Source organism: Vigna radiata, unplaced genomic scaffold (assembly GCF_000741045.1).
Source record: "Vigna radiata var. radiata cultivar VC1973A unplaced genomic scaffold, Vradiata_ver6 scaffold_319, whole genome shotgun sequence".
NCBI classification, from domain to species: Eukaryota; Viridiplantae; Streptophyta; class Magnoliopsida; order Fabales; family Fabaceae; genus Vigna; species Vigna radiata.
Window position 1 is genome coordinate 98888 of NW_014542600.1, and position 13674 is coordinate 112561.

Here is a 13674-nt window from a genome sequence, read left to right on the forward strand (position 1 = left end):
AAACTAATAAAATGGATAAATAAGTATAATAATAAAATTATATAATACATTATAAATTCATAAATAAAATGCCAAAAAAAAATTAAACTAATATAAAATGAAATGAGGTGCAAAGGTGTAGGGGGTGTAGAATTTTTTTACAAAGATGAAATGAGGTGCAAGGGTGTAGGAGTGTAAGAGTGAAGGGCCGTGAGGTGCAGCAGTAATACATCTTAGGTGATTGGAGGAAAATGGAGGTGCTCAATAATAAAAAATTAAACTTCTAAATCATTTACTAATTAGGGACATTTTAGGAAATTGGAACTGTAGGATGAAATCTTTGGAAGTGCAGGATCAAGCACTCCTGTTTTAAATATACGAACTGATAAAACCAATAAAATTGTGTTACGTTTATTGTAAAAAATTGTCAAAAAAAGTTACTAATATATCATAGTGGGATAGAAAAATAGGTTAATTATGCTTGTAATGGAGTAGGAAAAGTGGGTTACTTATGTTTGGTTCTTAGTTTTATTTTTAAAACCAACATTTCCTAAAATAAGATTATAAAATCTAAAATACAAAAGTATTTTGTTATGTATAAGTATAATCCAAAATATAAATTTTGTATTTCAAATATTACATTTCAAAATGTGCGTTTTGGAATTTAAAATGAAAATCTAAACTAAAGGTAAAAGTGGAATTTTAAAATGTATTGGGTGCAGCTTGAAATTGTGGAGGTGCAAGAAGAAGCTATCAAAGCATAATTGTTACTTTATTCATTATCACATGTTTAATAATGGTTAATTATGAACAGGTGAAAAATCCTCAAAGAGATTTGCCAGTTGGTATTGGTGCTTCTTTGTTTCTATGTTGTGGATTGTACATGTTGGTATCCATTGTTATAGTGGGTTTAGTCCCTTATTATGCTATCAATCCTGACACCCCGATATCATCAGCATTTGCAGACAATGGAATGCAATGGGCAGCGTAAGTTTTTCAAGTTTAAGCAACTCAACATTATTATCGGAAAATGATATTTTGATACCAATTTTTTGACACTATTTTGACATGCACACATGTCAAAATGTGGTTGGACGATTTCAAATTAAAAAAAAGAACTTTGGTTTTTCTCTTCCAAATATGTCCTTGTTTCAGTTTTTTTAATTTGAAATCGTCCAATTACATTTTGACACGTGTATAGTGTCAAAATAGTGTCAAAAATTGATGTGAAAATATGATTTTCCTATCACTTTTTTTCAACTTTTTCCTAAGAAAAAAATACGAGTGTTCCTTGAATCGGTTACTTAACAACCCCATTCAATCCAATTTAATTAAATTAGGTTGGTTTCATTTCCTATTAATCTCAATCGAATTTAAATTAACCAACTCTTATATCAATCAATTAGGTCATATTGTTGGATACTGGATATAAGACCAATTTAAAATATATAAGTAAGTATTTTTAAGAGTTGAGTTAAATTTAGAATTCATTTCTTAATATCTAGTTTCATGTTTAAGATGTATATACTTTAGTTTAAGGTTAGTTTAAAGAGGTGAGTTAGGTTTAAAGTTCATTTCTTAACACATATTTAGTATAGGTGATTCCAGAATCACTTTGAGTATCACGAATAAATTAGTTTGATCCAACTTATTATGTATTAATTTATTATCTTACTTGAAGTCTTAAATTAATTTTTATAAATATTATATTATTTTTTAATTAGATTGATATTTAAAAATTATAATTATTAATAAAAAAATGTATTTTGAAATCTTGATCCAATTAACTCCATCTAACCCGTTTCATAGAGAGTTGTTGGATTGAATTTCACATGAAAAAAAATATCGAAACTTAATCTAATACAACTTTATGATATTTTGGTGGATTAGATTAAAGAGTAAATTTGTTCAAATCCTATCTAACTATCATACTCTTACCAAAAAGCACTTTCATTCTTATTTACCACAATATCACATTCCTATCTTTATTTACCCCAATAATACCATTTACTATTTAAAATTTACCTCTAAATGCTGACAATTATTTTGATTATGCTCGATTGGAGAAAAAGGTCAGACTTTTTTTGTTTAGAAATTAAATTATGACATTTTTGTTAGCTATTGTAATGAATAATTTTTATTAACATGCATGTCTCTTGAAAAAAAAAATATTTTTATTCACTTTTTTATAATAATATAGTAAATTTTAAAGATAATGATATTTAGACAACATTTTTTTGACAACATTTGAACATTGATCACGTGTCAATCTATGATTGGTCAAAAATTATTCCACAATCAATAATAATAATCATAAACATTATTGCTGACTAATTTTTTATCGATCACAGATTGACACGTAATCAATGTTCAAATGTTGTCAAAAAAATGTTGTCTAGATATCATTATCCAAATTTTAAGGCTAATTCAATTTTACAAAATTAATAAAGTGAAATTTGTATTTCTAGTTAGTGATATGAAACTTCCAACTGCTGATAGAAGTAATTATATGCTTTATTTTTTACCAGAAGAAAAATGAAGACAAATATAATGTGATGAGAGATAAAACTGAGAAATTGTTTAGCTTATTTGAAATATAATAGAATTAGACTGTCTCATAAAAGGTAAATTATGTAATTAGAAATCATTATAGTAACTATTTAAAAATATATAATTGCATCATTTCACACATTTTTGAAACTGCGGTTTGCAGGTATGTTATAAACGCTGGGGCATTCACAGCTTTATGTGCATCTTTATTGGGTGGAATATTACCTCAGGTAAATAAGTTTATTTATGCTTGTATTAACATTGACATAAAATATCCATTATCTTTATTAGAGAAAGTTTTTTAATTAATTTTAATTTTATTATTTTTTTGTAAAATAATGTTTATTATATAAGAATGGTAAAAAAATCGCAATTAGTCTCATCTTTCAAAAATAAATAGGTAGGACTAACACATTGTATTAAAACAAATTCAAAATTTCCATTTATTCCGTCAAATTTTTTTAATTTCTTTACATATGTAAATATTAAAAGTATATTTAATAATACAAATGTTTTAAAATTTTAGTTAATCATTCATCACATCTTATCTTCAACCAACCGGTGGATTGAGATTAAGAAATGAATTGAAACTTAATTCAATTCTATAAAACTAATTTAGAAGATGAGATTTCTAATTATTTATATATTATTATTTGATTTTATTTACAGTTGAGACGGAACTTTTAACACACTCTTCCATATAAACATTTTTAACATAAAAATAAAATTAATAAATGGTTTGATTATAATCTAACAATAAATGAAATAAAATACTCACATAAATCTAATTAAAATTAGTAGATGGTTCCACAGCTTCTATACCTTTATTTTAATATCTTAATAAAAAGTTGGTTTAAATCTTGATCCTTAGGTTATAAGCGGATGTTCAATTTAGTCTTCCTTTTAAAAAATGTAAATCTTTGATCCCTAAATTATAAAAAGTGTATTAAATGAGTCCTTTTTAACTGAAATATTGTTTTTTATTGTTTCTTAACAACTGTTACATCTTTAAATTGCTCTGATTTGTTTCTTAATAATAACAGTATTTTAGATTGTTATTTGTACTTTGAACATGAACATCAAAAAGGGACTCATTTGATATATTTTTTATAACTTAGGAATTACATTTTAAAAAACAGAGACTAAACTGAACATTCTCCTGACTTAGAGACAAAAAGAGAGGTTTAATCCAAAAAAGTTCAACCTCAATTTTTAAAAATGCATTTTCTCTACTTTTTATCAGATGGAAATGACCTATTATCAAGTTGTCGGTAACAAAAAGTTAAAAGTATCCACGTGGGATCGCACTATAGGCAACAAAACTCTTGTTAGACAGAGTGGTCCCACGTTTATATGATTGGAGTGAACTGAATATCTGAAAAATAAAAAGATTCTTTCTATGTATCAAATTATCTAAATTGACAAAATAAATATTTTTTAAATTCTGAAGTAAATAAGGTATAATTTTTTTAATTTATCTAATTAAATATATTAATTAATAGAATAAAAGAATAATTTTAATATATATATATATATATATATATATATATATGGTAAAATAAAAGAAGTTTAAAAATATACTTTTTTTCAAAAAAAAATGACAAATTTATTTGTCAGCGTATTTAAGAAAAACGTCATCTTATTTTTTAATCATACTACCCGTTTGTCATTCTTCTTAAGAAAATGACATCATAATTTTTGTTAACTGTTTTTCAAAATAATTTAATAACTCTAAATTTTCATCATTTTTCCCTTTATATTATATCCATCATTATATATTTTCAATTTTTAAAAGTAAAATAATGTCATTATTTTTCATCAACTAATGCTAAATTTTTTAATAAAAAAATATTAACTATTTTAATTTACACATGATAGAATTTAGTAACAATTTATTGAAATAGTAAACTCACATTGATGTACTTTAAAAAAAAATGATAAGAAGAAATTTGATCAAACTTTAAAAACTTACAGCATCTTTAAAATCGACATTTGATTTAACTTTATGAATAGGAGTTGAACTAAACAAAATAAATATACTTATTCATATTTTTAGTCCTTAAAATTTAAGATAATTCTGGATTTGGTACTCTAAATATTAGAAATATTTGTTGTCTCCAAAATTGAAAAAAGAAAATGATAGTTTTACTTCCTTAATACTAATTTTTGAGACTAAAACCTGTCTTCTTTCTTAGTTTCTTATCAAGAGAATAAAATTATATATTTTATTAAATTTGAAAACTATATCAAACCTTTTTTAATTTGAGGGACTAAAACATTATTTGTCACAAATTCTTTGGAGTATAGATATAATTAAACTAAACAAATAAATACTAGGATAAAAAAATGTTAATTAGTCTTTCTAAATTGATAAAAAATATAAATTCGAAACAAATTAAATCCAAATCCTATATATTTGTACTTTGACATTATCTGGAAACTATTTTCTTATTTCACTGAAAAAGATTGTATGATATGCAATTAGGCCTAAGGGCAAATAAACGGCTAATAACTATCCTATACTTCAAATCTAAACGTGTATCTGAATTATATTACAGTAATAATATAGTTTTCTTGGAAAATTTTATATAATTAACTATTTTCTAAATAGAAATTTATGAGCAATCCTAGGGAAAATTATGAATGTGTTTTGTTGTTTAATGTGTCTCAGCCAAGAATATTGATGGCTATGGCTAGGGATGGGTTGCTGCCTCCTTTTTTTTCTGACATAAACAAGAATAGCCAGGTTCCTGTTAAGAGCACAATAGTTACTGGCCTTGTTGCTGCAGTCTTGGCATTTTCAATGGAAGTTTCTGAATTGGCTGGAATGGTAAGTCTACTTTTGCAACATACGGATTTTCCTTGGAGTATTTTTAAATGACGTAATAGTTGAGAATCTAAGTGTGAGTCTAAATTCCACATTAGATAGAAATGAGAAAGCAGAGCAGTATATAAAGCTGAAAGATCCATTAACCTATTGTTTTAAGGTTTTGGATAGAGTGTGGTGTTAATCTCTTATATGGTTGAACTCAGATCTTATTAGTGTTTGTGTCTTTCCGGTAAACTTTCTCTTCAATAGACTCAACAATAATTTAACAAACTAATTCATGGCTTGCCTGGTGTAGGTGAGTGTTGGTACACTTCTTGCATTCACATTAGATAGAAATGAGAAAGCAGAGCAGTATATAAAGCTGAAAGATCCATTAACCTATTGTTTTAAGGTTTTGGGTAGAGTGTGGTGTTAATCTCTTATATGGTTGAACTCAGATCTTATTAGTGTTTGTATCTTTTCGGTAAACTTTCTCTTCGATAGAATCAACAGTAATTTAACAAACTAATTCATGGCTTGCCTGGTGTAGGTGAGTGTTGGTACACTTCTTGCATTCACAGTGGTGGCAATATCTGTGTTAATACTGAGATATATCCCACCAAATGAGATTCCATTGGCCCCTTCTGTCATGGAACCATTTGTTTCAGCATCAACAGGGTATAGTTGGAGCATGTTGGAAGCAAATGAAGATACAAAGGCTCATGCTGGTACTTCTCAGACCACAATACCTCCAGCTGTTAAAGAGGATCTACCAAATGATCCCCTTATTGCTAAAGATACTATCATAGCCAAATGTAAGTAACTTGCACCAAGAGACTGATATTATAATTTTTAGGATAATGATATTTTGACAACTTTTTTTTAACAATTTTTTGACAATAGAACACACATCATTATTTTATTGGTCTGTTTGAATTTATGTTTAAAAAAAATATTTGAAACAGACCAATCATAGACTGCCACGTATGCGTTGTAAAAAAGTTGTCAAAAAAGAGTTGTTAAAGAGACTGATATTATAATTTTTATTTTTCTTTTGACTTTCCTTTGACATGTACAGTTTTTCTCCTTGCTCGTATTTGTTTGTGATGCAGATGTACATGAAGGTAATAGGAGAAAAGTTATTGGATGGGCAATAGCAGTCACATGCTTGGGGGTGTTTATCCTCACATTTGCAGCTTCAAATAAAACTATAATCAGGTTGGTTTTAGATGTTTCCGTTTTCATACACATCTTGGTTGGAAGTATGACGTTAAATAAAGATAAGACCAATTTCTAATATATAAACAGACGTAAACTTCACTTTGCAAGCTAGTTTTATGAAATTGAATTAGACTTAAAGTACATTTTCCGACAAAAATCACTAATTAATTAGGGTTTATTTGAGTAACCTTCTTTTGCAAACTCTTTTAGCCTAACACAAAAGGTAAACTACAATCTTTTGTAAGCATTTCATGTTTTTCATTACCAGTTCTATTCGTTTTGCACTATGTGGAGTTGGTGGCACTCTTCTTCTGTCTGGTTTTGTCTTCCTGAACTTAATGGATCAAGATGATGCAAGGCACAACTTTGGTCATTCTGGAGGTAATAAACTTAAAGTCTTGTGTTAGTTATTATCTTGTTCCTATGCAACTAACCTATATGTCTATGGATTTTCAAGATTGCAAGAATATAAATTCTTGTTCATTTTAAAAGATAAATTTTAAACTTAACTGTATTACAGAAAAATAAGTTATCATTAGTTGGTCTCACATTATACATGAATGAATTTGAAAAAGAGTATATGGGAAAAGAAGATTCACACATCTAATACTATCTTAATGTTTTCTTATATTATCTCTTGATTTTCTTTATATAAGAAAAAGATTCATACATCTAATATTATCTTAAGGATTTCTTATATTATCTCTTGATTTTTTTTTATATGGAATTCTTGTAGTTTATTAGTGTCGAATTTTTCTGACGTTTCCATTATGAAAAACCAAAACGTAAGGAAATGTATGGTTTAAATACCACGAATTAGTTTATCATATTTTATATGGAATTCATTGGAAGAAATCTATTTAATGAATGTCTACTTTGAATTAAAATTATAAAAAATGACTTTTTTTTTAACATTTTATTTAGTTAGCTAACATGTTTTGTGATCCATTTTCAGGTTTCATTTGCCCATTTGTGCCTTTGTTGCCGATAGCTTGCATTCTTATCAACTCCTATTTACTAATTAATCTTGGGTAAGTATTTTATTTAGTTATGGAAATACGCATAAATTTTTCTTTTAATTGTTTAAAATTTAATGTTATGAAAATACTAATTTTCCCAAACTTTATCATTTAGTGTGAATTAGTTTACCCAACTTTCATCATAGAAGATGTTACCAATATAGAATGCACTTTTAATAATGATTAAAAGCTCTATTTAACGGTTTCAAAGAGCCATAGTTCTTAGAAGTGTAGTTAAATAATAGAGTTTTTAACAATGTTATTATAAATCATTGTTAAAAGTAGTTTTTCACGATGATTACAAATGCAACTATTGTTGTGTGTGCAAAAAACCCCACCAAGATTATAGATTTAATCGTCGTTGTATGTATACATTTAACCAATTAAAAACTCATTGAGGTGGTTTTCTAATAACGAATGACCTAAGCTTCCTATGCTTTTTTTTTTTTAACTAAATATGCTTTTAAGATTTACCCTAAACCTACATTATTTCATAATTCGAAGACGAAAATGGACAAACTATAATAAATAATAGAATGATTCAAAACCTTTATGGTATTGAGGTTAAGTATGCTTATACAAATAATCTCTAAACTCTAAACTTAGGTCAAAGTCTTAGTCTTTAGTTCTCTCTCTTCACTGTTCGGTCTGATTCGAGGCAATGGATGCTACATGCAGAAAACATTCCGATGTCAAAGTTAATGTTTGTCTGAATACTTTGATAATAAATGTGTAGTAAAAGTATCCAATTACTTGGATATTAAATCTGTATTTATAGATTTTGGGATGGACTTTTGATTAGTGTCGATTTAATTACGGTCCAATTTGATAATGATGGGAATTTAGGGTTAACATGATTATTTTTATTGCTAATCTTGTTTGTGATTCAACTGTCCAGTAGGTTGAACATTTCGGGTTGGATTAAGAGGTGTTGACCGTTCAATCTGTGACTGATTGAACAGTCATACTCTACAATATATATATATATATATATATATATATAAAATAGTTTAAGAAAAATCAGTCAACTAATATCTACTCAAATTATTGTACAAGATATCTAATTCTTTTTGATAGCGCATGATATATGAGGTGATATGTTGAACAGAATTAATTTTTAGAGTTGTCAATACAGTAATTATTTGTTGCTTTTTCTAACTATGGATTTTTTTTTAATCTATGCAAGTTAAAGTTAAAATTTGGGGTGCTTACTTGCTATTTCAAAGGGACACCATTCAGTAATTTACTTAATTAAAACTTGTTAAACAACATAGAATTGAAACAAGGTTTTTGAGAGTTATATAATTGTTTTGTATTATTGTTGCAGGGCTGCTACTTGGGCACGTGTTTCTATATGGCTAGCAATAGGAATTGTTGTTTATGTATTTTATGGCAGAAGCCATAGCACTCTGAAAGAAGCAGTTTATGTGCCAGCAACTCAAGTGGCTCATACTTAGTCTCCAGCAGCTTCAAATGGACCTTGCCTGCTACTATAACACTGTTCATTTACTAGCTATCTCTTTCCACAAGCATGTACATTATTGTAAGAAAAACAAAATTATTAGGAGTTACAAATTCTTGAAGTTAAAAGGTAAATTATGATCAAATAATATATATATATATATACATGTAACATTAAATTATTAAAATTTAATCTTACATTAAAAAGTTGTATTTGTTAAATAGTTTTTTCATTAGAATCATGATATTTTAATAATTTTTTGACAACAGACTATGTGTTACTGTTTTATTGATTCGTATATTTGAAACAGATCAATTATAAGCTATCACATAGATGATGGTAAAATAGTTATGAAAAAAAATTGTTAAAGATATATTTTCTTCCCATTGTAAAGCTTGTATAGAAATGTGACTTTTGTGTTGTGGATAGCTTGAATTGAAGCTCAAGTTTTACTTTGGTTGGAATGAGTGGATGTTACATCACAAATTCACAATGGATGTGTTATAGTTAAAAGTCTTCATGATTACTAATTATATAATTTGTATAATGGTACAGTAAATAATTTGCTTTTATCCATATATATCATTTTAATTTTTTAGTCTCTTGTATAAACTTATAAGATGGAAAGAGATTAGAGAAAGTTCGTATAGATTTTATATTTTATATTGGGAGATAAAAGGTAAAATTTATTTATTTATAAAGATAAAATTAGTAATTTAATTCTGAGTGTATAAATACAATGAGAAATTTGATGTTACATTTGCTTCAATAGTTCCAAAATAAGCTCTTTTCTTTGACATAGAATTCATATTTGTATTTAGAACTTCATTGTAAAAAAAATGAATTGTAGAACTGGTCACTAATTATGTGATAAAAAATAATTGAAAAAATTATCCAGTCAAAATAAGAAAATGTGTTGCTAATGTTTTCTTTAGTTGCTAAAATGATTGAAGATTTACAGTTTTTCAAACAAAGTTTAACAAAAAAAAATGAATTATAAATTTTAGCAAAAAAATTTGAGATTGCAAATTTTAGTAAAAAAAATTGAAATTTATAAATTTTAACAAGAAAAAAAAAATAGAATTTATAATGCAATTGACTTAACTTTATCTAACCTAAGAATGGATTGAGTTAGATTGAGTCTAAATAAAAATAATGGAAAAACTCAACTCAACATAATTTTTCTTATTGGAAAAATTAAATGTTTAATTATATAGTAAAATTACTTTTAATATTTTTTAATATTTTAATAATTTTTTTTGGAAAATTTTAGTTAAATATATTTTGAAATGTTTACTTTTTTATATAAAATTTATGTTATACATTGCTATCAACCATGGTATGTCAACTACGTAAATATCCAACATTCATTTATTATTTTCCATCACAAACATATAATAAAAAAGAAAAGAAAAAGTACAGAGACCAAACAACTCATTAAAAAAATACATAAACTCTTTGAAAAGGAATTAGATAATTCAAAATATAAGAAGTTGACACATTTATAAAACAATTTAAAGTAATAATGAGTCGAAGAGAGAGCTAAACCACTTGAACTTTGAGTTTGTTTTTTGAGTTTAGCTTTGGTTATTGTGCTTAAATATGTTTGTTGAGACAAGATCATCTAAGGAATTGCATTGTCTAGTAATTCATGTTTTGAAGTTTATCAAACAATATTCAACAAAATAATAATGACATATACTAAAGGATAATACTGGATGAAATATTTGTCTATATCAGACATAATATATCTAGTGTATTGAACAAGATAATCATGTATAATACAATGCTTGAAGTAAATTCTGTCTAAATAAAAACAGTGCCTGATATAATAGAAACATAATCTATGCAAACCACTAGAAGAAAAAAGTTACTACCTATAGTAAAAAGTCGTAGGTAAGGCTAAAATTCCATAAATAACACAATGTTACATATGGATTATCTACGGACAAAAAACTGTAGGTAAAATAATTGTAGGTAACGTTACCTATGGATAAATTCATAGATAATTGCATACAGACTTATCCATAAATAATTACATACAGCTTTATTCGTGAGTAATTATGTATAAATAAATATGTAGTTAATTACATACGGATAAATCTATAGGTAATTACATACAAATTTATTCATATATAATTACTTGTGGATAAATCTGTATATAATTGCCACAAATTTATTTGTATATGACTCCTTTTACATATTTGATTAGATTGATCTTTTCCAATAGTTGTATGATTAATATAAAATCTTATACATTAAAATTTCTCTTAAAGTTTTACATAATTTATAATATATAATTATGCTTAAAACAAACAATTAAAATATGAAAATTTTATTAGATGGCTCGATAAATAAAGTTCATAAAAACAAATAAAACTCTTATTCTTTATCAAACTTTTAAAGAAATACATTAGTTACAAATAATAATAAACATCTTACATTGTGTTACCTATTCAAAACTATAATTTTTAATATATACTCATAAACAAACTTATGAATCTGAATTGGCACTATGCTAAAACCATTTACAATGAAAGAGCTAAAGGATTTCTCGAACTCAACCAACTATGTCATGCAGGTAACTACAAAAATTATAATAATAAATTGTGCTTAGTACTATTAACCATGAAAGCACATTTGATTCAGGCACCACTGCAAAAAAAAGCTTTTGATGTTTGTTATTTTGGACATTCAACGTCCAATCTAACCTCGACGTCATATTAGGAGACGTCAATTTGACGTCGGATTCCCTATTGGATGTCAAAATTGACATAGGACCACCTATAAACCAACGTTGAGTTGCGTTAAGCGCGCCTCTACCTCTCTGAGTGAGAAAATCCTGGGGTAAGCCACCGGAAGCATTTAGAAGTCGGATGTGCACTAACAGACGTCACTTGATGTCAATTTTGACACTAACCGACGTCCAACTTGTTTTTTTTAAAATAAATTTGTTTTTACAATAAAACCACACCTAAAATACAGAAAATGATCCCAACACATCACAAAATTATATATATTATGTGTTTGAAGTGATTATAAAACTAAACAATCTAAAAAGAAATCCAAAAATTAAACTATCAAAATTAAGCTAATTAATGTATTCAACAAAAATAAAATTGTTCCTAAAAGGATGGCCATGGGTCACAAGTCCATCTTTGCAGAAGATAAGTTGTCCACTCTTGTCGTATCTTCTTAATCATGTCCTCTGATATAGGTGATGTATTCTTGAAGCGCTGCTCAACTAAGTCAAATTCATTATGTTTGCATACAAATGTTCAAAGTTGAATTAGATGGTTTTAATCCAAGACATGACATAGTACCCACATTCCCATGAATCTAGCTGCTTGTTACACTAAAATTACAAACTAAATAGTCACACATGTATGTGGTTTCCATTTCTCGTCTAAGGGTGTGTGGTTTCCATTTCAACTATATCCCGCATGTCGATATGACAAGATTCAAGGAATGCAATCATTCTTTGTTTGCAATGATCGAATTTCTCTCCCTTAAAAAGATGAGGGTGGTTAAGTGTGTAACCTTTGTTTTCCATCTACACGTAGGATCTTGTCCTCATATCCTATTAAGAACTAACCCCTAAGGTTAGCTCTGATACCAATTGAAACACGGGAAACACTAGAAAGGGAGTTGAATAGTATTTTCAAAACATTTTGCAAATAATGTTTAATACTCTTAGCAAGGGTTAGATGGTCTACAACAATAGTTAAAAACTTAGGTTTAAAGGAAGCGTTGAATGGAAAACTTGCTTAAACACAAAGGCAGTAAAGCACACTTTGATTTTATATTCGTTTGCTCCAAACTGAGCTACATCCAGTTCTCCCTTAAAATACTTTAAAGTGTTCTAATAAAAACGAGTTTAATCACTCCTGGTTTACAAACTAATTAAACGAGTTTCACCACTCCTAGTATCAACACTAGACCAATTGTCTAGAACGTTTAACTCTAGTGAGTTAAACTTTACAATTATTTGAATTCACTTCTTAATCTAATACAATAAAGTGTTTTTGAAATATTACAAGACAAAAGATTACTCTCATAGAAAGGATATATAATCAATACAATGAACTTTTAAAAACTTGTAAAAAGATCTTTTTGAAGATGAGTCTTAAGAGCTTAAAGAAAGATGCAGAGGGCGTATATCAATAGTCTTGATAGCAAAAGTTCTTCTTCTACTCTTCATGCAAACTCCTTTATATAGATATCTTCAAAAAATATCTATTACTCAAAGCTTTTGACTTTCTTTTAGGGATGTCACCTTTAAGGTAAAGTTAGAAGCTATGTTGCGTCCTAGTAGGACAACTGTGTTGATCGTACAAAAAGAGTAGGTATAAAACACATGTATGAGACATTCCTTGAATATCCTCTTATTTTTTAACGTTGTTCTGATTCTGAGCAGACTTTTTGATAAGGTTGATAATCTACACAACAAAAGAGAGAACAACAAAACTAACAAAAGAGTACTACAACGTACACACATTAAAGTGTTAGACGACCTAAGAGTTTAGGCATGATATGTGTACTATCGTTTAACGCTTATCTATTTTGAGTAACTCTTAAAGCGTTTAGGATATATATCGTTTAGTATTGGTTATATGTATCCTAGATTGTCTAAA

The 13674-nt window shown here is 27.2% G+C and overlaps 1 protein-coding gene across 1 annotated transcript in view; it reads left to right on the forward strand.

The window, feature by feature from the left end:
• LOC106780468 (cationic amino acid transporter 2, vacuolar) overlaps positions 1-9168 on the forward strand; it is a 13245-nt gene extending 4077 nt beyond the window's left edge. Inside the window, exons 7-14 of the mRNA XM_014668757.2 lie at positions 794-966; positions 2693-2759; positions 5201-5359; positions 5889-6153; positions 6451-6556; positions 6828-6940; positions 7515-7590; positions 8906-9168. Coding sequence (XP_014524243.1) covers positions 794-966; positions 2693-2759; positions 5201-5359; positions 5889-6153; positions 6451-6556; positions 6828-6940; positions 7515-7590; positions 8906-9035 — 1089 coding nt within the window. The 3' untranslated portion in view covers positions 9036-9168. The remainder of the gene's footprint in view (positions 1-793; positions 967-2692; positions 2760-5200; positions 5360-5888; positions 6154-6450; positions 6557-6827; positions 6941-7514; positions 7591-8905) is intronic.
• The last annotated feature ends 4506 nt before the right edge of the window (positions 9169-13674 follow it).